This window comes from Capsicum annuum, chromosome 1 (assembly GCF_002878395.1).
Source record: "Capsicum annuum cultivar UCD-10X-F1 chromosome 1, UCD10Xv1.1, whole genome shotgun sequence".
NCBI classification, from domain to species: Eukaryota; Viridiplantae; Streptophyta; class Magnoliopsida; order Solanales; family Solanaceae; genus Capsicum; species Capsicum annuum.
This window is the reverse complement of record NC_061111.1, coordinates 12,538,690-12,566,151: the sequence shown is the minus strand read 5'-3', so window position 1 is coordinate 12,566,151 and position 27,462 is coordinate 12,538,690. Positions and strand designations below refer to the sequence as shown.

The 27,462-nt window shown below is 32.6% G+C and overlaps 4 protein-coding genes across 5 annotated transcripts; 3 read left to right on the top strand and 1 right to left on the bottom strand.

The window, feature by feature from the left end:
- Nucleotides 1–68: 68 nt before the first annotated feature.
- Nucleotides 69–9,171, top strand: LOC107868195 (ubiquitin carboxyl-terminal hydrolase 3). Of its 2 annotated transcripts, none has more exons than XM_047393978.1 (9): nucleotides 69–1,252; nucleotides 2,202–2,333; nucleotides 2,539–2,577; nucleotides 3,370–3,475; nucleotides 4,467–4,525; nucleotides 4,614–4,688; nucleotides 7,775–7,823; nucleotides 8,107–8,183; nucleotides 8,840–9,171. In XM_047393978.1, the coding sequence occupies exons 1-9, from the start codon at nucleotides 1,187–1,189 to the stop codon at nucleotides 8,942–8,944; spliced, it is 708 nt and encodes a 235-aa protein (XP_047249934.1). In that variant the 5' UTR covers nucleotides 69–1,186; the 3' UTR covers nucleotides 8,945–9,171. The 2 variants fall into 2 exon arrangements, with proteins under 2 accessions (XP_047249934.1, XP_047249928.1); XM_047393972.1 differs by having other exon boundaries at nucleotides 71–1,252; nucleotides 3,364–3,475.
- Nucleotides 9,172–10,045: 874 nt separating this feature from the next.
- Nucleotides 10,046–12,931, top strand: LOC124885110 (pentatricopeptide repeat-containing protein At1g79490, mitochondrial-like). The gene has a single exon (XM_047393947.1). It carries the CDS (start codon nucleotides 10,406–10,408, stop codon nucleotides 12,785–12,787), a length of 2,382 nt encoding a protein of 793 aa, XP_047249903.1. The 5' UTR covers nucleotides 10,046–10,405; the 3' UTR covers nucleotides 12,788–12,931.
- Nucleotides 12,920–16,951, top strand: LOC107868172 (ubiquitin carboxyl-terminal hydrolase 3). Its single transcript, XM_047393963.1, has 4 exons — nucleotides 12,920–13,051; nucleotides 14,702–14,750; nucleotides 14,897–14,975; nucleotides 15,590–16,951. The coding sequence occupies exons 1-4, from the start codon at nucleotides 12,935–12,937 to the stop codon at nucleotides 15,717–15,719; spliced, it is 375 nt and encodes a 124-aa protein (XP_047249919.1). The 5' UTR covers nucleotides 12,920–12,934; the 3' UTR covers nucleotides 15,720–16,951.
- On the bottom strand, nucleotides 16,930–18,386 carry LOC107868189 (oleosin L). Its single transcript, XM_016714805.2, has 2 exons — nucleotides 17,975–18,386; nucleotides 16,930–17,253 (listed from the first exon to the last, which is right to left on the bottom strand). The coding sequence occupies exons 1-2, from the start codon at nucleotides 18,364–18,366 to the stop codon at nucleotides 17,115–17,117; spliced, it is 531 nt and encodes a 176-aa protein (XP_016570291.1). The 5' UTR covers nucleotides 18,367–18,386; the 3' UTR covers nucleotides 16,930–17,114.
- Nucleotides 18,387–27,462: the final 9,076 nt, after the last annotated feature.

Below are 27,462 nucleotides of genomic sequence, written 5' to 3'. Positions count from 1 at the left end.
GGCATTCAGACACAAAGTGTTCTCCGACTAGGGGGAGAGTGTGAGTCTACTGAACGCAGTATATTCTGTAGACTGTTATCACGCTTTGAACCCGTGATCTACACATTGAAGGGGCAATTCTGCAGATGGTCCTTACATACTGAGAAAATTTGAATGCTCACTTCTTGTCGTATCATACATATGTTAGACTAGTATAGTATGTGAAATTTTTTGGGATTACCCTTATATTGAGTCACTTTCTACCAAAACAGAGAGGGAAAAAAGAAAGAAAGAAACAAACAAACAAAAAAAAAGGTAACAAACCACTGTTTGTTTTTTCTCCTTCTCTCTTGTCAAAAGTAGCTTCTACTAAATCACTTAAAAACCAGATGTGACAAGCAACATTCAAAATCCAACTTGGGAATACAGTATCAAAAGAGGCAACACAACATATAAGAGGGATATGGAGTTTTAACTATGCTATATGTTATTCGACGATTGAGAAATATTTACAATTCTATTAAATATTAATATTTATACACATTTGCATATTTCCAGTATGAATTCTTTTGATAATTCTCCAATTAAAGTGTGCATCTTTCACAGGATTAAAAGGAAATGATAAGGATTAAGGTGAATACTTAACGGTACCGAGCAATTAAATACGATAGTTTCATTATTCTCATTTTTTACCCATATTAAAATGATTTGTAATCATATAAATATCTGAATTTTATTTTACCCACCCTCTTTCAAAAGTTATGTTATTTTATTAAAATTTTATGTCAAGTCAAATAGAGAGGAAATGTGTATTAGTTAAATCATTTTAACATAAAATTTTGATAAAGTTTAATTATAAAAAATTTTAATTTTAAATATATTGAGATAAATAATCAGCTTTCGATACATCCATAAAAATACATACTTAATTGAAATTTTTATATTTACTTTATAAAAGTAAAAATATGAATATGTAAATATGATAAGTTAACATGTATGTTTGCATTAACGTTATTTGCCCTTAAATAAATATAGACAAGTCAATTGTGACCATGATGCATCATATATTAGTTTTGGCCAAAGAGTGAAACGTGTAATAATTAAGTAAAGATTTACGAAAATCCAAAAGGTATATAAAGCAGAAACCGCTTTAGAGTTGCCACATTATGCTCCACTTTTACCTCCAAAACAGAGAAGAACAAAATCGATGGCTGACAGTGCTTGTCCTATAAAATGGCTTCCTCTTGAAGCTAACCCCGATGTAATGAATCAGGTATGTATACTCTATAAAATAGTACTATACAGTTTGTTTATTTGTTTTTCCTGATATACACTTCATTGAAATAACTTCTAAATATGTTGATGTCATTATGAAAAAGAATAATACATTTAATTAAGTTGATCAGCTGAAACTGTTATTAACCCACTACTTAGGCTGATTAGGGCAACTTTCTTTCACCTTAATCAGCTGATTGAAGCTACTTATGCAGTTTTTAGCTTGAATATGTCCCATGGCTGAGAAGCATGCTTTTTTTTATAACCGTGATGTCCCGGCCAGCTCTTGCCCACCTCGAATAATTCCATGGGATACCTGGTATCCCATTTAACTTTATCCGTCAAGCCAAGCCTGAGACAGATTGGGAGGAGATCACCTAGTATTTTTGTTTCTGCTGTGATGTAAACCTGAGACGTCATGGTTTCCCAACCTTACTTCATTGACCAATAGGACACCCCTTGGGTGTGAAGCATGCTTTTAATCAGTGGTAGAGCCAAGATTTTTATTAAGGGGTTTAAAAGTGCATGCACAAACTAGTCGAAGGGGGTTCAACATCTTTTGTATATACATTAAAAATAATTTTAACTATGTATAAATAGTATAAATAGTGTAATTTTTCGCCGTTTGGATGGACCCCTTAATATATGCTAGCTTCGCTCAGTGGCGGAGCTAGGATTTTCACTAAGGGGATTCATTAGTGAATATACGAACTAATCGAAGGGGTTCAACATTTACTATATATACATAAAAATTAATTTTAACTATGTATATATAGCATAATTTTCCGACGAAGGGGGTCGGATGAACCCCTACTTGAAGGGTAGCTCTGCCCCCTGCTTTTAATCTACATGATTATACTCTATACGTGAAAGAGTCGATCGAGATAATGTGATCTATTGACTTTATTTTGTTATATGCCTTTTTTTTTGTTTGTTTAATTGAGCAGTTCCTTTGGGGTCTTGGTGTTCCACCGGATGAGGCAGAGTGCTATGATGTTTATGGGTTGGATGAAGAACTTTTGGAAATGGTGCCCAAGCCGGTCCTTGCTGTGTTGTTTCTCTATCCTCTCACATCACAGGTTTGTTGTAACAAAGAACTAAGATTGATTTTTCACTCTCCTTTTTTCCTCTGTTGCTCGGACTCTCCGAAAATGTTGCCACAAAATACACTAGTTTTGGAGGATCCGACATACACCTGGGGGCATTTTTGAAGAGTTCGAGCAACATAGATTTTTTCTTCTAGTTTGATGCTAGTTCATTAATTACATGGGATGTGTTTTTCAGAGTGAAGCAGAGAGAGCACAGCAAGACAGCCAAACAAAGGTAACCGTGTTATGAGCTCATGGCAAGATCTTTATGAACTATATCTTGTTATTAAATTATGAACGTGGAGCTTCCATCACCACCCTTTAATTTTTCGTATTGGCGAATGCTGTATTTACAGGATTTACGAACTTCATGTCACTTCTATTGATATTTCCTCTTGACACACATTAAGTTATTATGCCAGTAACAATTATTTGGTTGTCCATGTCGTGATGTCTCTTAATACTGCACGTGCTGTTGTCATTGCATCTGCTTCACTGTTACATAGTTCATCATGTAACATTGTCTATTTGTGAGTTCTCTTGGATAGATTTTAGTTTAATTGGAAGCTTTACTTGCCCGCCGTTGAGGCAGTTGCCTGCATGACTTCCTATTCTAAATGTCTGGGAACCTAAATTCTCAGCATCTTCAATCGTACCCTCATTTTGATTTTTCTTGCTACTATCCAATCTTTGATCAGTTCTTCTAAGTTGTGTTCTATCTGAATCACCTACTAATTCATCCCACTGGTAGTGTGGGTTGTTGAATGAGTTGGTAGGCTTTGTAATATGACAAATCTTTGGTGCTAAATTGGATTTCAAAGATCTGTCACATAAATGCAATCATCAGGTCATCATTCTCTTTTCTAAATTTCCTGACATTCTTGACAATTTCTTCCTTTCCTTTTTTTTGACCGAGTGGTATTGTAACATATGAGTGTTTTAACTGCTACAACTTACATGTATCTTATAATGTTTTCTGCATAATTTTAAATTAGAAATTGTTCACGAGAGTTTCATGCAGGTGCAGGACCCCTCTATTACAGTTTTCTTCATGAAACAAACAGTGGGAAATGCATGTGGAACAATTGGCCTACTTCATGCTATTGGGAATGTTACCTCAGAGATAAAACTTGGTAGGTCATTCAATTTTCACGCCATGAAATAGGATTTTGTCATGTAAATATCTATTGTTTGCATCAATCATGTTATCTTAGAGTACTACCAAGACAAGTGCATTGGATTCCTTATGATCACCTTGTGTTTGTGAAGTTACCTAATATATTGGTTTCTGCGTTTTAAGGGCTTCATTTATCATATACAGGAGATGTGTAGTGTAGGAACTGCGTTCCTTGGTTACATCATAACGTATTCTCAAGAATGTGTTATTTGAAAATGGCCTATACATTTTCTGCCAATCAATCACCTGTAGGTCTATCCTTGTATTAGTTGGAATCAACTATATGATCCTCTATAAAGATTATATTGAGGTCCATGTCGTTCCACCTAACTTCTTTCATAACCAAAATATTTCCGGGAGCCAGTTGAGTTACAGTTCGAAATTTTGTGGATAACAAGCCCCTCTGCCCTTCTCCACTTAAATACCAGCTTTTGTTTGCAGCAGTTCAAAGTCGTGATTCCAATCAATAATTTTTTACTTTAAGGTGAATTAAAAGTTCTCTAAAGCTAGAAGCTCCATAAATCTCACACTTCTCTGAGTATAGGTGTACAAGTCTCCAACTGAATAAAAAGTTGGCTTGGCAAACTCAACCTTTTTCATTTTTGGTACCATAATCATATTCCCAATTTACTTGTTAGAAAACTTCATATTCTACCCTCATGTCCATTTGGACCCTCCCTATTAGAGATTTGTTGGTAAAGACCTTTGAACCAGGTATCCATATCTTTCCTAGAATCTAGTTTTAGTTTCCTTATTTTATTTTTTTTGCTGAACATACTCACTGATGGTGTTGAGTATCTCATTTCCCATACTAGTTCTAATAAGGTAATCTATCATCAATTTCTTTTACTCGTGCAACTTCATAACTAAGTGTAGTTCCTCATGATTCCCACCCTGTTGCTATTCGAATCTATCTCACGACGCCAATACCTTTTTTGGTGCTTTAGATGAGGGCTCATTCTTGGACAAGTTCTTTAAATCAACTGCACATATGGACCCGATGGAGGTATTCATTTTGGCTTAGTTTCAGTTTGGTTACTGACATTACATTTCCTAGGATTCATGAAACTCTAATACATGCATATAAATTGCAGCGTGCTTCATTCCTTCAAACTGATAGAGAAATGGAAGTTGCACATTCAGTAGCAGCTACTGCTGGTGACACTGAGGTTAGAATTCACGTATCTTCTTATTTTTCTAAATAAGCAGTGTAGTGAAGATGTGACCAATTATAGATATAAAATGTCAGTTTTCTTTTCATGTATACCTGTTGCTTTTTCTTGGGAAAAAATATACTTGCTTTTGTGCGATTCTAACCATTTGACTAGTTTGATGTCTGATTAGTGCCTCAATAGTATCCCTTGGCCAAGAGAGAGTGATCTTATGTTTCAACTGTTGCTAGTGTGATTAATAAACAAGCATGAAGTATGGCGAACACATCAAATCGCTTTAAAATAAAGTTGGTTGAACAAGAAGGTGACAAATTACATAGAAAATAAATTTATTAGTGCAAATTGAACCAGCATAAGATGCAATTAACATTTGACTTTGTCTCTAGTTAATTTAAGGGCCAACACATTAATTTTAACGGGACATTCAAAACTTAGTTGTATTATTACCACAATTGAGAAGTTACTTCATCAATATATAGTTAAAAGATTTTGCTATGGTAAACGGACGACTGAGGATAGCATGCAAGTCTAGAAGGAGGTTGAAGACCTATAAAGAAATGTGTTAATGTTCTCACAAGAAAAAAACCAGATTCTTCGAGTGTATTTATAAATATTTTTCCAACACCGAGGCGATTCTCATGCTAAATGTCATTCTTGAGAAGTTTTTTAAGTGCACATCATTGCCAAATTAAGGACAAATGATTGGACCTTGAAAATATCGGGACACAGATATGCGTTATACCATCTTGGACACGTGAGAACACTTCTTTTTGCTATTTCTTGTACACACATTCCTGTAATATTGAAACCTGTAAACTTCTTTGGAGACCAAATGGGCTTGTGCTGTGATATTCAATTAGATTTGAATAACTAGAATTAGCATTGTGTTTCAGTTTTGTTGATCTCATTACTTGGCTTGTCTTATCAAGTTATGGGTTATGGAATATGTAAATTTTCTCTTCTTTTGACAGTTTCTGCTGATGAGGCTCTGTTATAATATCTTTGAAGTATTCTGGTCAATTCTTGTCATGTCGTGTTGTGTTAACTTACTGTCTCCATGTCCTTGCCTTGTCCATATCAGATACGACTTATGTGTTTGTATACCAGCTAAAGAGTCTTGGCTTATTTGCAAAACCTAGTTCATAGAACTCGACGTCTTTGTTCGTGTGAAGCACCACTTTTGTGCTCTAGTTTTTGAACTAGAAATTAATTTAGTATACTTCGTCAAGGTCTTCATAGGTTGAAATGTTTACCATATAACTCAAAGGAGGTCTTCCTATTACTGCTCTTTTTAGTTGTTATTTTGATCAACGAATTTAGTTGTTATCTTGGATTGGATATTTCACATGTATTACTCTTATATTTCTTTCTATGTTAACAAATTCAAACATCCATTTTGGATTTTTCCTTCTCTATATGTTACTTTTTCTTTGAATTAAGTTAAACAGTTCAGTTTCTATACATGGGCAAGTAGGCTTTTATCATAAGCTTTTCAATAGGAAGGTAGAAAGATGCCTAATGCCACTAGTGGTGTGTCTTATATTAAGATATTGGAATCTTGAATTAGTTTTTCAGAGAAAAAAGAAAAGGAAGAGATCTTTATGATGTGACGGACACCAACTGTGCGTGACTGGTTTCTTCTGAGTGCTGGAATAGTCGCCTAATATGTTTTATCACACCCTTCGTTTGCCTTAATGTGCCTGTGTCGAATTTGCAAGACTTGGTTAAGCACGTTGTTTGTCTTCTTTGAAATGATGGACAGTAACCTGATTGAGAAATATTATATCCTTCTATATCCCTTTGTTAAATCCATGTTCTCCATGTGGTACAAATTTCTATTACAATGTTTGGTAGCGTTTGTGTCTTTTTTGGACGAATAAAGATATTTAATGCTGCTTTTGTGGGAATATAGATGTGTTTCCGAATCAACTGCATCGTAAGCTGTTATAGCTCTTGGCAACTCCCCTGGAAATAAAAAAGAAACTCTATCCTCAATCCTTCCAATCCTTCAGTTATACACATGTTTTCCTGAAGAGAAATTATGATCTGGGAGGAGTAAATGGAGGAGTCAGGGGAGGGTATGTGATATTAGCTCCAAAGAGCTAGTGTGTTGAGGTGAGAGAAAGAATTCAGGAAAATGGGGGATGGTAGGTTAGGCCTGCTGTAGTTTTGTGGCAAAAGAATATTTAATCGTTTGCTGTTTTTGAATAATTTGAGGAAGAATAACCGCCGCCTTTGGTGAGAAAAAGAATTCACGCAAAGTGGAAGGTGGTAGTAGACTGGTAGGGTTAAGCCTGCTATAGCTTTGTGGTGCAAAAGAAATGCTTTCCTTGATTTAAAGAATTGTAAGGACGACAGACAGCCTTCTTTTTATGGTTTGCGTTTGCTGCATCTTTTTTATCCTGAGGTTCACAGTTCTTTATTTTTTTATATAGCTGGTGCTAGTATTATCTGTTGCGCAGGTACTCTTTTGGTGCAAAAGAAATACATGAGAAAGTACATTCATTGTAATGTAGCTCCATGGTTCAGCTCCATGAGAATCATAACTGTTGAACTTGTTTGGACAATAGATTAAGAAAATTGCCCTTCTTGTTCCGTCTCTGGTGATTGCATCTTACAATGTTCTGCATTGTTTCTGGTACTGCTCTCATTCTACAAAGTATGCATATTTAACGGAAAAATGTCAGCACCAAGGTTGTAGGCTTGAAGAAAATGCACCATTCAGATATTCTCTTTCTCTAAGTTGTATAAAATCATAGCCAAATTTGTGGTGATCTCGGTAGTATCTGTTGTTTGCTTCACATGAACATAGTATTTAGTCTTTTTAGCCTTCGGTAGTAAAGATAGCAAAACCATCCTTCTATTCGAACTGCAGTCAGTTTCTTAGCCACTTTGAGTGTATGGATCCAAATAAGTTATGTTTATGAAATTTTAGGGTCATGAATCTCCTCTGTATCAGCTTTTGTATAGTGAAAGTGGCTGTTAGCTTAACAATGCAGTGTTATATTATATGCACTACGTATCATATTTAACTTTATGATGTCTGTTATTGGTTGCACTAATCTGGTGAATTTTTTTTGCAGGCTCCAGTAAATGTGGACACCCATTTCATCTGCTTCACATTTGTTGATGGTAACACACTCTCCCTCTATGCTTAAGGACCTATTTCTACGTTATGAAACTCAAAAATAGCCTTGGTTACTTTTTTCCCTTTTCCTATGTTTGGGGACCAGATGGGGAGCACACAGTTTAAACATATTGTCGCACTGAACATACAATTGGAAGCTATATATTAGTGAACAACTTGCATTTATATAGCGATTATCAACTATATTAAATCTTAACTTACCTAGACTTGCACCTTAAAGCTATCATTACAGAAGATGATAAATTGCATAAGCTTCTCACTATGCAGGACAACTCTATGAACTTGATGGAAGGAAGTCCGGACCAATTTCTCATGGTGCATCTACTCCAAGCAGCCTGTTACAGGTAACTTTCCATGTTTCCTTTTCGAAACCTAGTGGCTGCCGAAAGTTGGACCAAACAGTGAGGGAAAATCAGTCTGAATCTCGTATTTCATGTGAATCTGAACCTCCACCACCACAATCTGTATTCCCTTCATCCACCACAACCTGGATTCTTTAACCCGTGAGATCAGTTAGAACCTCCATGTTGGAAGTCTCGCAACTTTTCGTTATCTGGGCTTTGAAGATATACACTTTTACATGAAAACCGAATATTTAGGAAGTACTCACTATCTGAAATCTCTCTAGCAGACCAGAATGAGACACGGGGAAATACAATAATTGGTGTTTGCCAATGGCTGACCATATTCATTCTCAGGAGATGCAGACCTACCCTATTACAAGTCCATGATAAAAATCCTTTTCGCAGAGAAGTTGTATCCACTTTAGACACATCTGAATGTCTGATACACTCATTCAGGGTGCTGATTTAAGTAATCGAACAGCATAATCGAACATGTTCTTCCCGGAGGGGCCGTTAACCATATTAAATTCACTACAATTAAGTGATGAATTGAGGTCAGAGCGTGTATGAAACAATCGTTTGGTAATAACACTTGTTACTGGGGTAAACAGAGAGTTCTATCCTTTTCTGATCATATCAATTCTCGACTTTTGCAGGATGCTGCTAAAGTTATACAAAAGATGATGCAAAAAAATCCAGACTCAATGAACTTCAACGCCATCGCCATTTCAAAGAGAGCGGAAGGCGATGATGCTCCATGAGCGCAGAGTTCTATTGCCTGTGATCCCTTTGGCCTTTGCTCGCGCTTTCTAATGTACAAAGAGCTAAAGATGGACTTGTGCTATCACACGTTTCGACACAGAACCATTGCTGCCGCATACCTTGACTGTGATCTCCTGTTGTATAAAACCATAGATTGACAAATAGTTGATACAGATGTCCATTTCCTGTTTGTAGCTCCAATGTTCAATCAAGTTTGGCTTAGAAATGTGTAGTTTTACTATTGGTGCTATCCTTTTGTGCAAATTACTATGCGATTCGAAATGTGCCATTACTATTAACAGGAACAACAATACATCATAATCTATCAATACCGTAACATAAACGATCGATACATCAATTCAATCACAACCTAGTTAAAAATTAGGTTCCCCATACCCATTCTTCCTTCTCAGTCCGGCTGTCTACTTTGAATTACTAGAATTTCATTAATTTGTCTAATTTTCACTATTTGGAGGTAATTAGAATCAAATATAATTTTTAAGAGACTCGGAATATAATGCATCAACGTTAGTATAATTTAATAGCTCTTTGTAGTATAATCGATAAAAATGTTATTAGTTAATTGGGTTAACGGTTTTTTAAAAATTTTATTGGGCTATCGGTTCTATTTTCGATTTTAAAGTTTTAGCTAATGGGTAAACTGATAACTCGGTAAGACTATATTAAACTTATGTTTTTATTCGTACTTATATAATAGTGGCTTTAAATTTTAAATACATACCTTATTGTCTTTTGTATTTTATAGTTATTGTCTTAGTTTTTATATTTGTGTAGATTTTTTACATGAACATAGTGTAAAACAAATAAAAATAAGAAAAAATATAGAAAAATTAGGAGAGTATATTCTTATCGGTTAAACTGAGATTGAATCAAATTCTTATCGGTTAAACTGAGATCGAATCAATAAAAATCAAAATCGATTAATCTAAAATTGATAACGAATATCTATTTTGATTCAATTATCATTTTAGTTTATTTACAAACCGAAAATCAATAATATACAAAATCAAACTGAATTGAGCGATGCGTGCCCTAGCTCCTTACGTATTCGTCCTATTCTATTTATCCTATTCTTTCAAATAGTATACTCCCTCCATTTCATTGACACACTTTCCATATTTCCTTTCTTCATTTTATGTGACACATTTTTTTTTATCTATCCTAAAAAATATTAATTTTTCTTATTTGATAATTATTTAAAGTCATGAATAATTTCGATCCGACCCGACTCCATTTTGTGAAGAACCTTCTACCTCTGTAATGAGTTCCGGTCAGTCAGAAATTCAGCAATCCATGTGACCCCGCATGCTAAACGCCGCCGCCGCCACCACCATCGCCGCCGTCTCATATGTACCAAACCAAACCCTTGCCCCATTTTTCGCCGGAACCCTAATTACTCTCCCCAACATTCTCTCTCTATCTCCTTCAGCTCCCATATAATGCTTCTCTTTTACAGAAACCTAAGACATACCCGAAAATTAGTCGAAATTCATCGATTTCGGAACAGTTCTGGGTCGTGTAATTTATTCAACTCCAAAGGAATTTACTCGTCTTCTAGAAACTTCTGTTCTGGAGGAAAGTCCCAGAACACCGATGAATGGACTGAAGACGTACAATATCTGGATGAATCAGGGCATATAATTTACTCCGGTAAAGGAATACGGTCAGTTGAACCGGGTCTCGATGATCATATAATGGTAGGTGGATTGAAGAAGCCGATATTGAATGCATCAGCAGTAGCAAAACTTGTGGAAATAGTGAAGAGATGGAAATGGGGCCCAGATATGGAGACCCAATTAGATAAGTTACAATTTATACCTAATATGACTCATATTATGCAAGCATTAAAAGTTATGGAAGATAGTGATGCTTCATTAAGCTTGTTTAGGTGGGCTAAGAGGCAACCATGGTATAAACCAAGTGATGTTTGTTATATTACATTGTTTGATAAATTGAATCAAAGTAGAGATTTTGATGGAATTCAATCGGTTTTCGATGATATGGTTCTTGATTCGGGGGAAAATGGGGCGTCATTGTTTAATGCGTATAATCGTGTTATTCAGTACTTAGCTAAGGCAGAGAAGTTTGAGGTTGCATTTTGTTGTTTCAAGAAAATTCAGGAGTCTGGTTGTATAGTTGATTCCGGGACGTATAATTCACTTATTACTGTGTTTTTGAATAATGGGTTGCCGTATAAGGCATTTGAGATATATGAGAATATGGAGAAAGCTGGGTGTTCGTTAGATGCATCGAGTTATGAGTTGATGATCCCGAGTTTAGCTAAGTCAGGACGACTTGATGCAGCGTTTAAGTTGTTCCAACAGATGAAGGTGAATAATTTTAGGCCGGGTTTTGGGATATTTGCGGCGTTGGTTGATTCAATGGGTAAAGCTGGGAGGTTGGATACATCACTGAAGGTATATACTGAAATGCAGGGTTTTGGGCTCAGGCCATCTGCTACTATGTTCGTATCATTGATTGAGTCTTTTGTGAAGGCTGGAAAACTAGATACTGCTCTAAGGATGTGGGATGAAATGAAAAAATCAGGGTTTAGACCGAACTACGGGCTGTATACCATGATTGTTGAGTCCCATGCGAAATCTGGGAAGCTTGATATTGCAATGTCTGTCTTCTCAGATATGGAAAAGGCGGGATTTTTGCCCACTCCGTCAACGTATGCTTCTCTCCTGGAGATGCATTCTGCTTCTGGTAATGTAGATGCTGCAATGAAGCTTTATAACTCAATGACAAATGCAGGTTTGAGACCAGGATTGAGTACTTATACAGCCTTGCTAACCCTTCTTGCCAAAAAAAAGCTTTTGGACGTTTCTGCAAAGATTTTACTGGAAATGAAGGCCATGGGATATTCAGTTGATGTGAATGCTAGTGATGTTCTGATGGTTTACATTAAAGATGGTTCTGTTGATCTTGCTTTAAGGTGGCTACGGTTTATGGGTTCATCAGCCATAAGGACAAATAATTTCATTATCCGGCAGCTTTTTGAATCATGCATGAAGAGCGGATTGTACGAGCAATCCAAGCCTCTCCTTGAAACATATGTGAACTCTGCTGCCAAAGTTGACCTCATTCTTTACACTTCAATTTTAGCCCATTTAGTAAGATGCCAAGATGAGAACAATGAGAGACATTTAATGTCAATCTTGAGTGCTACAAGACATAAGGCTCACGCGTTCATGTGTGGGCTCTTTACTGGGCCAGAGCAGAGGAAACAGTCAGTTTTGTCTTTTGTGAGGGAATTCTTTCAAGGCATAGATTATGAGCTGGAAGAAGGAGCTTCAAGGTATTTTGTTAATGTTCTCCTTAACTATCTTGTTCTCATGGGACAAATAAATCGTGCTCGTTGTGTATGGAAAGTTGCCTATGAAAACAAGCTTTTCCCCAAGGCTATAGTGTTTGATCAACATATTGCCTGGTCCCTTGATGTTAGAAACTTGTCAGTGGGAGCAGCTCTCATAGCAGTGTTACATACGCTTCATAGGTTTAGGAAACGGATGTTGTATTATGGTGTTGTTCCGAGGCGGATCAAATTGGTGACTGGACCAACTTTGAAAATTGTGGTGGCACAGATGTTAAGCTCAGTGGAATCGCCCTTCGAGGTTAGTAAGGTTGTTTTGAGGGCTCCAGGAGATGCGGTCATGGATTGGTTTAAGAAACCAATTGTTCAACAATTTCTCTTGAATGAGATTCCATCAAGGGCTGATATTTTAATGCATAAACTCAACATACTTTTTCCATCATCTGCACCTGAAATTAGGTCTCTGTCCCCTCCTAAACCTCTTGTTGCTGGAAAAGCACTATAGTTGTTTCCTATGTGTAAAATGGCATAGCTAGAGATTTGGTTTCACTTTTGCTGGTGCAGGAGATACTATTTTTATGTATCAAAGTTATTATGTCTTTTAATGGATTGGAATCTGAGTCCATTAAGATAAATATTGCATACAAAATACATGTTGGATATCTGTACTTTTTATTCTGTACCTGTTTACTCAACAATCTACAGTGAGTGCTTTTTCCCAAAAGTTCAGTGCACTCATCAAACAACAGTAGAATCAAAGCTAATGCAGGTGAGTTCTTTCCTGGCTTAATTTCTGATTGTAAATGAAAAGAATGTCAAGATGAGCTATTTGTGTCTTGCTTGTCAATGTCTGGCAAGATCTTATAGTTTAAATTTACTTTTGACTCCAGTTTGGTTTGTAAAGTCCTCTTGAAAGGATAATTATACTTGTTCATTTGCAATTCTAATCTCTTGTTCAGTTTAAAATCTGATGATTCTTGGTGTAGAGAAAGTGAAATTCTTATGTCAGAAATGTTGCTAATGTGATGAATAAGCAAGGAAGTATGGCTAGTTGTGGAAAGAAGTTGGTTGAACAACAACCCCCCCCAAAGGCCCCAACACACACACAAAAAAAAAAAAAATTGGGGGTAAATAAATTACTTACAAATGGATCTATGGTGCAAATTGAATAAATATATCTAATGCTGCTTTTATGTCTTTTTGGATGAATAAAGATATCTAATGCTGCTTTTATGGGAATATATTGTTTCATAGTAGTAAATATGTTGTTTTATCAGTCTACAGAGATCTTTTCTGAAGTTCTGATCTAAGACCTAGATTCTGGGAAAATGAGGAGAAAAAAAGGAAGGTACTTTGAGAATTCAGATCAATTGATTAGTCTCAAGCAAAATATAGAATCCGATGATAAGTCCTGTTTGCACAATTGAGTGGAATCCACTCTTGCAGGGCAGCATTTGTTGAGACTCCTTACATCATATAGATATGAATATGATCTTGCATTCAACTCAATTTAGGGCTTTCTCGTGTCAGATAAAAACAATCAAGTTGTTGCTCACAGGATATTGACAACATGGTTATAAGAATGATAACCTGATTAACAAGACAAAAAACAGCCTCTCTCTGTAGGGATTAGCATCCTCAAGTATACCTTGTACCTCGCTTCGACTGTGATGTTTGGTTGTTCCTTTGGCACACTTTAGAACATGAAGAGAACAAATACCATGGGCAGGTATGAGACATTACCTGCTTCAGCTATCCATTAGTACACTTGTTGTCTTCCTGAAGAAAAAATATGATCTAGGAAGAGTAAATGAAGAAGTCAGGGAGGGGTACTTAATATTAGATCCGAAGAGCTAGTGTGCTGAGGTGTGATAGCTTTTGGTGAGGTAGAAGAATTCAGGAAAGTGAAGTGGAGGATGGTAGGGTTAAACCTGCTATAGCTTTGTGATAAAAGAAGTATTTAAGATTTTGGTGTTATAGAATAATGTTGAGGAAGACTAACAACCTTATTTGGGTGAGAAGAAGGATTCACACAATTGGAAGGTGGTAGACTGGTAGGTTAAGAGCCTGTTGGATTGACTTATTTTAGTGCTTTCAAGTCAAAATAGCTTTATAATCATTTTTGTGGTTTGCTTCACATGAGCATAGTGGTTATTCTGCTTAGACTTTGGTTATAAAGACAGCTAAACCATCCTTTTGCTCGAACTTGGGCCAGTTTTTCTACTACTTTGGGTGTATGGATCCAAATAGATTGATTCTTATGAAGTTTTAAGGTTATGAACCTCTTCTATTATCAGCTTTTGTATAGTGAAAGTGACGGATAGCTCAACAATCCGGTGCATAATATGTGTAATGCATTTATATTTAACTTTGTGATGTCTGTCAACAGTGTGCAACAATCAGTGCAATCTTTTTGCAGGCTTCTGAAAATGCAGACACCCATTTCATCTGCTTCACATGTGTTGATGGTAGCAGTCTCTCTCTCTCTCTCTCTGTTTATGGCTCTTTATGGTTTGCATAAAGACCTTATCAGCTCGATTATCCTTGACTACCTAGATTTGCACCTTAAACGATCATTACAGGAAAGAAGTTGCATAAACTTGTCAAATTGCAGGACAACTCTATGAACATGATGGAAGGAGGTCCGGACCAATTTCATCTATGCATCTACTACTCCAAGTAGACTGTTGCAGGTAATCTTCCTTGTTTTTATCCTTTGAAGGCTGGTGAAAGTTGGAACGGATACTGGGGACAATTGGTCGAAATTCCCAAATTTCAGATCTGAACCTGAGCTTCATCGACCGCAATTTGAATTTGACCTGTGAGATCAGCTAGAATCCTGCATATTTGGAAGTCTACAAAAGTTTCACTTTTTTGGGCTTTAGAAGATATACCAACACGTAAATCTTTTACATGAAAAGGGAATATTAAGCAAGTACTTACTATATGTATATTAGTGAACAACTTGCAATAATATAATTGATTATCCAAACCCACCCTTGACAAATCAACAACAAAAAATCTCCTAATTTTTTGTGGCAAACGTTGCAGTAAATTTAAAACGCGGTGGTGACATAAGTGATCCAACAGCATACTTCATCAATGTTCTTTTCTTTTTCGGGGTGGGGGCGCTGTTAGCCTATATTAAGTTCACCACGGTTAAGTGATGAATTGAGGTCAGAAGGTGTAGGAAACTATGTTATTTGTGTAAACACTGAGCCTGTATCATTGTTTTATGAGACTTCTTGTCTGTAGTGCATTGTTCTTTTAAATACTTTTGAAGTCATAGCAGTCTCGTTTGTTGCAGGATGCTGCTAAAGTTATACAAAAGATTATGCAGAAAAATCCAGACTCTGATGAACTTCAACGTCATTGCCATTTCAAAGAGAGTTAAAGGTGATGCTTTCCGAGGGTCCGTGATCTTCTGGCTAAGTTGAGTCTCTTTATAAAAAAAAAAAAAAAAGAAAAAAAATTAAATCCGTTCACCTAAGCTTTCACTTCCCATGGTGATGGGGGGTTTTGCATGGTTCCCTATCGTGTCTGTTATTTCAAAGGAAGGGGGAGGGACATAAGAAGCTTACCTCCATACAAGCATAGGTAAGGAAGAGAGATCCATTAGGGGATCACCCTATATAGCACAGCTAAAAATCCCCCCCCCCCCCCCCCCCAAAAAAAAAAAGGTAAATCGACCAAAAAAAGGTTTCTTAACATGTATGTCTGTCAAGTTGATAGTGGACAAGTTTGGTTGGACGTAGGGAGTAAAAACTTTGACGTTCTCCTGAATTTGAGAGCCATTGACCATGTTGCAATAACCTTGGAGTCCATTTCCACAGCAATGTTGTCATTATTGTTAACCCTGCGCCATTTAATACCAAAGTACTTCAGCCATGTTATTAGTACAGAAGCTCATGCAACCTGTGAAGACCATAACCAGGGGCCCATTACTGTCTCTCAAAACCCACCTGCCCCTACCTTGGCCTCTTCAATGTACATAAGTGCTGCTTATTATCCTGGTTTAAACCTTTCAGCCATAGTCCAGAAGTCGATCCAAGAAAGATTAAGAGGGATCCAAATTGCACTCCTTTCTCGTACCAAATCTTGATGTTGAATAAGTTTCGTGAACTACTCTGGAGAAAGAAAAGTTTGCCATCTCATACTCTTAGTAGCACAACCTGTTTTCCATAACTCCTAACCATTCAAAAGGATGGTATGAGCTTGAAGATGAGGTCAAGAAGTTTGTTCCCATGATCTTGAAGGTTATTATCCTTTGAGCTTGATGCCCAAAGCACTGGCAAATACACACACTACTCTCTTTGACAAGGCATGTTTTGGACAAAAAGGTGGCAAGGGAATTCTGTTCTAAGACGGATTGCATATGAAATTGGTTTGTTCAACATCCTTCAATTCATAAAAGCTACTTTTAACAAGAGCTTAAAAGGTTTTGTGCCATCACGTTTAGACACGAAACATTTCTGTTCCATTTCTTAGAAGAGATCGTTTTAATCACTACTCCAATTTGAATGTAAGATTTCGAATACCCAAGAAGTGAAACAAGTCTTTGTTGGGTGGGTTAAAATTTATTTAATGTAAACAAATGTACCCATGGAAAGACGAATAAACAAACAATTGTGGACATAACATGACCTGTTAAACCAAAAGCAAATGCTGCTACAAGTCACATTCATAAACTCCACCACAAGATCCAAACCAACAACAGCGCATGATAACTCACATTCCAACACACAACTGTTCAGACAAAAACAACATAAATTGAAAAGGTACAAACTTGCATGAAACAACCCTTTCTTCCTTGAACAAACTTGAAAACTCTTTCAAGTAGTCTTAACCTGTTGCTGAGCCTGATGTCCCAATTGCTCAGCTTTGTCCTTGATGTCTTGGGCTGCATGGGCTAGCCTATCTCTTGCATAATCCAACTTATCTGCTCCAATTGGGTGCTTCCCAGTTGTGTACCTGGGACAACATAAACACAAATCCACAGTTTAAATTTGATCACATTTGAACTTGAAGGTGAGTGATCCTGAACTTTAAGGGGGCCATGTCTTTTTCCCCACTTCGGAGAAGCTAAACATTCAGGAATTTGATAAAACACCAAAAAGATGGGTCATTGTTTCACTCCTAATCACTCACATTAAAAAATAACTTCAATTTATATTCACGGCCAAACACAAATATAATCCTCACTCTGAAAAATAAAAACTACTCCCTCTGTTCTATTTCCATTTTATGTGGGACACTTTTCCTTTTTAGTCCGTCCAAAAGGAATGTCACCTTCCTATAATTAGACAAAAAGTTAAAAACTTTAAAATTCTCTTTTACCCTCAATGAAATGATTTACGACCACAAAATCTGGATTGTGATAATCTAGATTACGCGTTAAAATTAATTTTAAAATATAAGAAAATGTCTCTCCATAACTTTCAAAATAATTCAAGTCCCCTGATTTTCACCATTTTGCCCTTACAGACAAGCTTTAATTAGGGCCATAGAAATGTCATATGGCACCGGTTAAAATTACAAGTTCCGAACATCAATTCTTAAATTCCGTATCAAATCAAATCTCATCAATAAATCGAAACAGAGAGTAATGAGTATAACATCTATTAAAATTTCATAGCTTCGTATCGAAAATGCTAAATGGTGCATTGTACCAACCAATATAACGTACACCTACCTGTACATCCAGTAGAAAACAAAAGTAGCAGTAGCACCAAACCCAGTAGCAGCCAACAACCCACCAAGTATCATGAAAACAGTAATGGCAGCAGGGACAAGAACAGGACTAAAAATAACCAACAAAGGGGTAGCAACAACAAGCCCAATAACAGTAGCAGCCAATGTCAACCCAGACAACACCATCAATGAACCACCCACCGTCACAGCAGTAGTAGTCTTAGCCACTTGACGTGACAACTGCTGGTGCTCCTCATGTCTAGCAGCTGGTTGAATCTGAGCCATCCTTTTGGTGATCAACTCTTTTTCTATGGAGAATGAAGTGTTAATTATTAATGGGGGAGTGTGAAAAAGTAAATATAAAGGAGGAAGAGATTGGACTATACTTTGCATGTTGATTACGTGTGATAATATGAGTATGCATGTCTACATTGATTGACACGTATTATTTTTGTCTATGCTAAAGACCGAAACTGATTTACTAGCTGGCTCGCTTATTTTTGGGTCTTTGGAATTTATTTCTAGGCGATAATATCAACAAAACTCATTTTTGATGATTGATTTTCTATCATGGTAGTGATAAACTTGATAATGATAAAAGAAAATTAAAATTCTAGTATTTTATATGATATTAATTAATTTAATATAAAAATATTTTTAGAATTTCTTTTTAAATAATCATTGATCATTTCTACGATCGTAAATGATTGTATTAAAGATAAAATATAAATTTTAATTATTAAAAAATGACATTATTTGAGAAAGAACTTAAAAAAACGTGTCACGAATGAAAAGTAGTATCCAAGTATATTATTCTTTAAACGCAATTAATATGATTGAAAGTAAATTACTTAAATTAAAATTAATTTTATATTTTGAAATAAAACATTTAAAAAATAGTAAAGAATTGACACCTGAGGTATGAAGATGAGCTCAAAGAAATTTAGTTGAGAGGGGAAATGCCAAAAATCCCTGTTAAGTTATGATCGTAATTTCAATTACACATCTATCCTTATCTACGAGAATCATTTAATTTGTATTTAATTATGACAATTATTAGATATGCAGGATTTGATTGTATACATACTAGTGGTGATAGGGCCGAACATGCTAAGGTTCAATTTTTAAAATTATTATGAAAGCAGTGAAATAAATTATTATTATTAAATAATTTAAAATAATTAAAAATTTTAATTATTTTAATTTATAATATTTTTTATTTTATTTTAAATGACATCGATATAATTTTGAGAGTTAAGCAAATATCAAGATTGAAGTAACGAAGCAAACAAATTTTAAATGATTTATAATAATTAATTAGAAGTGATATAGCAAAATTGCTATAAAAAATACTTGTAAAAATAATTTAAGTGAGCCTCATATAAGATGTCAAGTTAATTAAAAACATAATGAGTTAATTAATTATTTCATGTTTTACTTTTTTATCCAATTTATTAACTTTTTAATACTTAAATGATTTATAATTAGAGGTGATGTAGTAAATTAAGGTTGAAATAGCTGAAGCGGACATGTTATAAATGTTTATTTTACTTATTTATTTTATTAATTATTATTAATTTTCTAATACGTAAATGACATATATTAATTAAGGGTGATATGGTAAAATTAGGGAGCAAATAGTGGTCGACAATCGATCACCAAAACGAAAAGGTTGTTAAAAAAATAAAAATTAATTTCCTTATTTATGTATTTTATGCTTCATTTAATTGTACCTAACAAAAATTGATATTTTAATCACTCAGATCTACATCATAACTATGTATTTAATTTTTTATTTGAATCTAATAATTTAGATCTCAATAGGTGTACTACTTTTATATATTTTTTTGACACAGACATTACTATTGCAAAGTACTTTATCCGATCATTTTTAATTTATAATTTTTTATCTATTTATCCTTGTTATTAAATATTATTTATAATCTAATACTTAAATGGCTTATAATGACTATTTAGAATTGATATAATAAAATTACTATAAAAGTTACTTCTGAAATTTTTTTAACTGAACCCCATATAAGTCGTCAAATTAATTTAAAACATCAATGGTTAACTAATTAGAAGTGATATAATAAAATTATTATAAAAAGTATTTGTTGGAAAAAATTTAAGTGGATTCCATATAAGTCGTCCAGTTAGTTTAAAACATCAAGTGTTAACTTGTAATTTTGTGTCTATTTTACTATTTTAATGAAATATTATTAATTTTCTAATGCTTAGATGATCTATAATAAAATTAGGTGTGATATGGTAAAATCACGATTGAAGTAACTGAAGCAGGTATGTCATAAATGTCTATTGTATTTTTTAATTAAATATTATTAATTTTTTAATATGTAAATGACTTATAACAATTAATTAGGAATGATATAGTAAAATCACGGTTGAAGCAACTGAAGCAGGAATGTCATAAATATTTATTTCACTTTTTCCATTATATATTATTAATTTTCTAATACGTAAATGACTTATATAATTAATCAGGGATGATATAGTAAAATCACGATTGAAGCAGCTGAAGCAGATATGCCATAAATATCTATTTTACTTTTTTAATTAAATAATATTAATTTTTTAATACGTAAGTAACTTATAATAATTAATTATCTAATACTTCAATGGCTTATAATAACTATAATAAAATTACTATAAAAGTTACTTGTGATTTTTTTTAAAAGTGAACCCGGTATAAGTCGTCAATTTAATTTAAAACATCAACGACTAACTAATTAGAAACGATCTAATAAAATTACTATAAAAAGTACTTGTGATTTTTTTTAAGTGGACTACATATAAGTCGTCAAATTAATTTAAAACATCAAGAGTTAACTTAGAATTTTGTGTCTATTTTACCTTTTTTTTATGAAATATTATCGATTTTTTAATGCATAGATGATCTATAATAATTAATTAGGGATGATATAATAAAATCACGATTGAAGCAATTGAAGCAGACATGTCATGAATGTTTATTATATTTTTAATTAAATATTATTAATTTTTTCTAATACGTAAATAACTTATAATAATTAATTAAGAATGATATAGTAAATTCACGGTTGTTGTTGTCATAAATATCTATTTTAAATTTTTATTTTAATTTTTTTAATTTTTAATACATAATGACTTATAATAATTAATTAGGAATAATATAGTAAAATCACGATTGAAGTTGCTGAAGCAGGCATGTCGTCCACAAGCTGTCTGCTTCGGCAGCTTATTTTTTGGTTTTTCATCCGGTGTTTGGTGCCCGCATTGGAGCCCCGACTAATCCGGATCGCGCGTCGCAAGACCCATTAAGGCGACAACGCTCTCAACATAGTTTTTTCTATACCCAAAATCAAACCTTCGACCTCTAATTAAGGGTGGAGCAGCTCCATCCATTGCACCATGGATTGGTGCTTCAGCAACATATTGGCACTTATATATCAGCAGTAGTAGTAGATGTAATATTATTTCAACATGAACACATACATAAAATATTAAATTAAATAGTGACATCAAAATCGGATATTTAACTATTTAATTCCCCTACTAATGAAAGAACGACAATGCAAACTCTGAGTCATATAGGGTGTGTTTGGAATGATGGAAAATGTTTTCTGAAAAATATTTTTTTATTTTTTTTTGTTTGGTTGTAATAAAATATTTAGAAAATATTTTTCACAACAACTTATTTTTTTCAATTTAAGGGAAAATGACTTTCCTCATGAGCCAAGGTAAGTCATTTTTCAGAAAATGATAAATGTGACTTATGACTTCACCTTCACCCTTCTTTCCCACCCCAACAACACGCATATTCACATGACTCAAAAAATTCACACTTTTCAAAAATTTACATTACTCGAAAATATTTTTCACTGTGCTTTGCTTCAATTTTCACTGCTTGAAATAAAAAATAGTGAAGCCCGAATTTTTTTCATTTTCAATGTTCGTTGAATGTATTGTTATTTTCATATGCATAAAGGAAGACTTACCGATGTTACTTTTACTAATTGCATATTTCATTTTGTCATCGATGTAACTTGTTTCACGAGGTTGAATAAGCTTGTCGTTCCGTTATATTTCTATTGATTGTAATATCCTGAGATTGTCCTGACAAAATATTGAAAAGTGTCTTCTATATTTGCTTATTAATAGTTGCTTAAATTTAGTGATTGTAATATTTTAGTATTCGATATTGATATTATTTGTTATGCTTTAATTAGTTCTTACAAATTGTTAAGTTATTATGGGCACTAATATACTAGTTAACAGTTAGTAGTATTTTCAAAAAAAAAAAAAAAATCACTCACCAATCAAACACTAGAAAATATTTTTCCAGAAAATAGTCTCTATTCACCAACCAAACATGAGAAAATAAATAGAAAACCAACTTATTTTTCAGAAAAATATTTTCCAAGAAAACACTTTCCACAGAAAATATTTTCCATCATACCAAACACACCCATAATGCAAACTCTGAGTCATATACATGTTTCCCTCCAGAAAATTCAAAAGTGACACTACTATTATTTCGTTTTTATTATTTTTACTTGTCACCTTTCCTTTTATTAAAGTTAATTTAATTTAATATAAAATTTAAATTAAAGTTGATTAATTTAATATTTAAAAATTATATAAAAATATTATATTAAATATTTCTCATATTAATATGAGAAATATATATTAAAATATTAATCAGAATTTATACAAATGATTCTAACAAAATGAAATGTCACAGTTAAAAGAAAAAAAGTATTTTTTCTTTCTTTGAAAGCAATTTTTATTCTTAATTAAAAATTTTAAAATTAAAAAATCTTATTAAAAGTTAATAATTTTATATAAGTTTAAATTTATTTAATATATATTAAATATCAAATGAAAAATTCAGAAAGGAAAATAAAATTGAATTATTGGAGTATCTTTTTTATATCAAAAAGAGAAAGAAAGACAGGTGAGTGACAGATGATATTTCAAATTCAAATAATGTTGAAATGAAACCGTCCCGCATTTCAATATTCTGCAACGAAATTTCAGAAAAAGAGGAAATTTGAATTTGATTACTGCCAAACAAAAGAGTTTTAACTTTTTCTATCCTGACAATTCTTTTTAATTTATTTAATTATTTAAAATATATTTCAATTCAATTTGTATAATGTAATTTGATTTGATATGAAATTTGAAAAGGAAAAACGGATTTTAAAATTTTTATGATCTTAAATACATTTTATTTCTCATATATAAAAAGTGGGAGTGGAGCTCCTCAAGCATATTTCACTCCATCATCATGTCTGTTTCCGTCCTTTTACCTATGTGCTTCGTGATTTTATTATAGCACTTTTAATTAATTATTATATATTATTTATATTTTTAAAAAATTAAAAGTTTTAATTATAAAAATAAAATAGACATTTATGATATATCTGCTTCAGATGCTTCAATCGTAATTTTACTATATCACTCCTAATTAATTATTATAAGTCATCTAAGTGTTAAAAAAAAAAATATTTAATATTAAATTAACTTAATGTCTTATATGAGTTCCGTTTAATTTTTTTGCACAAGTACTTACATGATAATTTTGCTATATAACTTCTAATTAATTATAATAAATCATTTAAGACATGTCTGCTTTGTTGTTTCAATCATGAATTTATTGTATCACTGTTAATTAATTATTATGATCATCTAAGCATTGTGTCATTTAAATTGAAGTGTTGAAAAAAAATATTATAAATCTCAATAGCTAAAATTTTTTTTAAAAAATATAATTGGCTATTATCGCCACAAAAATTTGGACAAAGAGAGTAACTATATTATTTGAAAATTATATAAAGAGTATTATAAATTATAGTAATAGTTAACAACTTAAAATATCTAAAAAATAATTTAATTGTTATATATTTCAAAGAAAATATAAAAGAAATATATTAATCACCATAATAAACAACTTAAAAAATTTAAAAGGTAGAAAATATTTGATTGACTCTCAAAATTATATCAGTATCACTTAAATTGAAATACACAAAAATTATAAATCTCAATAATTAAAACTTTAAATTATTTTTAAAATATAATTCACTATCATATGCCTCAAAAATTTGAATAAGGAGAGTAACATGTATTATTTGAAAATTACATAAAAGGTATTCTAAATTACAAAAGTTAACTAACTTAAAGTCTTTTATTATATATTTGATAATTACTATTTGAAAAGTGATATAAATCACAATAATTAACAACTGTAAATATTTTAAGAAGAACATAAAAAATTTTGATTGCCTCTCGAAACTATATGAGTGTCATTTAACAACATAAAATATTCTCATACAAATTTTATTAATCTAAATATAATAATATATGTCTAATTAAGAATTTATCAACCAAACAAATGAAAATTTTAATTAAATGATAAAATCATACGTAACGTAGATTTTTTAAGTATTAATATTGGGTCTGTGCATAGCACAACTTTGCCAACTAGTATATTTATGTAGCTATAAAACTTTTGAAATTTCGTATCTTAAATACAGTATATCATACTAATATCTATGTAAACATAAAAAACTTTGATTACAAATAAAGTAAATTATCTGAATTAACAATGTATAAATATATTTAACTATATTATTCTTCCAGGGTAATTATTGGAATTTCACATAAAATGAGGTCAAAAAAATAATCATCTAGAAATTAGAATCTTAATCAATCTTAAAGTTGCTCCTACTACTAATTAATAACAATTAAAAAATAAGGTGCAGTAGATGATATTATTTTTGACTCAAAAATTTAGATTTTAATAGAGCTTTATTCGATGCAAGTCTAAATTAATCAAACTCTAAATATTAAACATAGAAAAGAAAGAAAAAAGTTGCTCTTACTATGTTAATTTGCGTGCCTAGAGATGCATTTAATAAAATTCGAAAAATATATTTCTTGTAACTTAACCTAACAATTACTTTGAAGTTACTCGTTTTCCTAAGCAAATTTCGTTTCACATTAATAGTCCAAATGATGAGTTTGCTTATAATAATAATAACGGAAATGAGCCCAAAATGTTCTTTACCTATTAAAAATGGTGTAAAAACGTCTTTCATCCATTTATTGGGCTTGAAATACCCTTTTCATCTACCTATTGGAGTAAAATTGTCCTTCTATTTAACCGATCAATTTGACCCACTTTATTAATGAGGTGTCTTTTTTCTATTGGTCAATTAATTATTAATTAACATAATTAATTTTTCAAATAAAATCCCAACCCATCTAAGTCCTAATAACCCGACCCACTACTATCCACCCCAATCTTTTAAGCCTAATAACCCGACCCACCACTATCCACCCCAATCCATGGATGAATTCATCATCGGGCACCACTCTTCTCTCTCTTTTCTCCGCCAATTTCTCAATTAAAGGAATAGATTGTTAGAATAATGTCACACTTTTGAAGTTATTAGACTGCAGGAGTTTGCATATTTTTTGGCCTGAGTATTTTATGAAGTTCCATACAAGATCACTTGATCAGTTCCTGGATTTTGCTCACAAAAATGTTCTATTCTGGAGTTGGTTGGCTGTCCACAATATTCTCTGATCACTAAGTGATCTTGAATACATTGTGCAAATATACATCTCACTTCCCATTTTTAATTAAAAAAATTTAAAAGATGAATGAAAAAAGTTGAATGCAGACCATTGTATGATCAAGTACAGCTAACAAATATGTTTTCTCTGTTTTAACATTTGTTCATAATATTCATAAGCTCTCACTAGAATCACTATTACCATTTGACCACCTGCGGAGAGTGCAAGTTTTTGTTAAAAATTAATTAATAATTAATAATTAATAATTAATAATTAATTGATCAATGAAAAAAAGATACCTCATTAATAAAGTGGATTTAAATTGATCCGTTAAATAGAAGGATAATTTTGCCCCAATAGATGAATGGGGGGTATTTTTACACCATTTTCAATAGACGAAAGACATTTTAGGTCCTCTTACATGATAATAATAACAATTAAAAAAAAAGTAATGTTCAGAATGTTCTTGTGCTTAAGGAACTAGTTACAAGCCGTGAAGCTTTTTGTTCCTAATTGGGTTAAACAAAGGGGAAAATACATAAATACTCATATATTATATTAGTCATCATTAACAAATTTTAAATTGCATAAAAGGAATTGCCAAACTGCTGTGGCTATTTTTGAAAAACTATTGCCGACAAAAAGTGGACTCTAATTAAAACATGGACTTTTGGGCCAAAAATTTTCATATTGGGCTGTTATCTTACTTGGATTCTAACAAGAACAGTGTTGGACTTGTGCGGGGAAAAGACACATTAATATCAGGGAAAAGGACATGGGCTGTCCATTTAAAAAAAAAAATGACCCACATTTGAAAAGGTGAACATGGGCTGTTTAGTCGGCTAAACTAATTCCTTTTTTTAGCCATTTGGCCCAATTGGGTCACATGCAGTCTCTATATTTAATTGATACACTTTTATACTATATTCATACACTTTTTAAAAAAGAGAAGAAAAATTCTACGCAAGTACATGCAGTCCCTATACCCAATTGATACTCTTTTATACCACATTAATACACTTTTATACTATATTGATACACTTGCAGTGTCCATATACTCAATTGATACTCTCTTATACTAGATTGATACATTCTTAGAATGCATGTCGTATAAAATATGTATCTAAATAATAATTGTAGTTAAAAATTGTATAGAATGTGTAAAAAAATGTTATAATTATTATATAGAATATGTTTATATATAGAAACTGTAGCATTATTATATATAAATATATATCTTTAACAATTGTATTATATTAAAAGTATATGATATTGTATTTTATTAGATAAATAAGTAAAACTAAACAAAACAAATAGTATGTTATTTTAATAATGTTGGTGGATGCAAAATAATCTGGAAAAAATAACTTGAGAAGGAATTACGTAATTTTTATCATAACAACTAAATAAAATTCGAAGCACGTCAACTTACAAACGTTCTTTATATATAATGGTAGTAACTAGTAAGTACAAATCAAAACGCCTGCTCTATTTTCCTTTTTTTTTTTAAATAATAATTGCTCTACACACCGTTTGTGCTTCAGTAATGGCTACTGGAAGTGTAGTTGGATTTGTCGGGTTGGATGATATCACTTTGGAATTGAGGGGAATATGTGGAACAGTGAAAATCTCATGTGCGCCCATCCCTTAGTGGCTATTTAGCGGGTTTTTAAATTTAGGTGCTAGTTTTGTGAAATTATTTTAGTTTTAGGTGTTATTTTTGTCCTTTCCCCTTAGTATCATAAGTATTTTTTTTGTTTGATTTCACTAAGATTAAAATGTTTGAATACGTATTTTAATATTAAAATATCACTAAAATTATGTCCGAATCTAAATAAACATCTGAATTACTATTGAGATGTTGTATTAAGATCTCAATACCACTATATAAGTAGAACTGTTTATTTT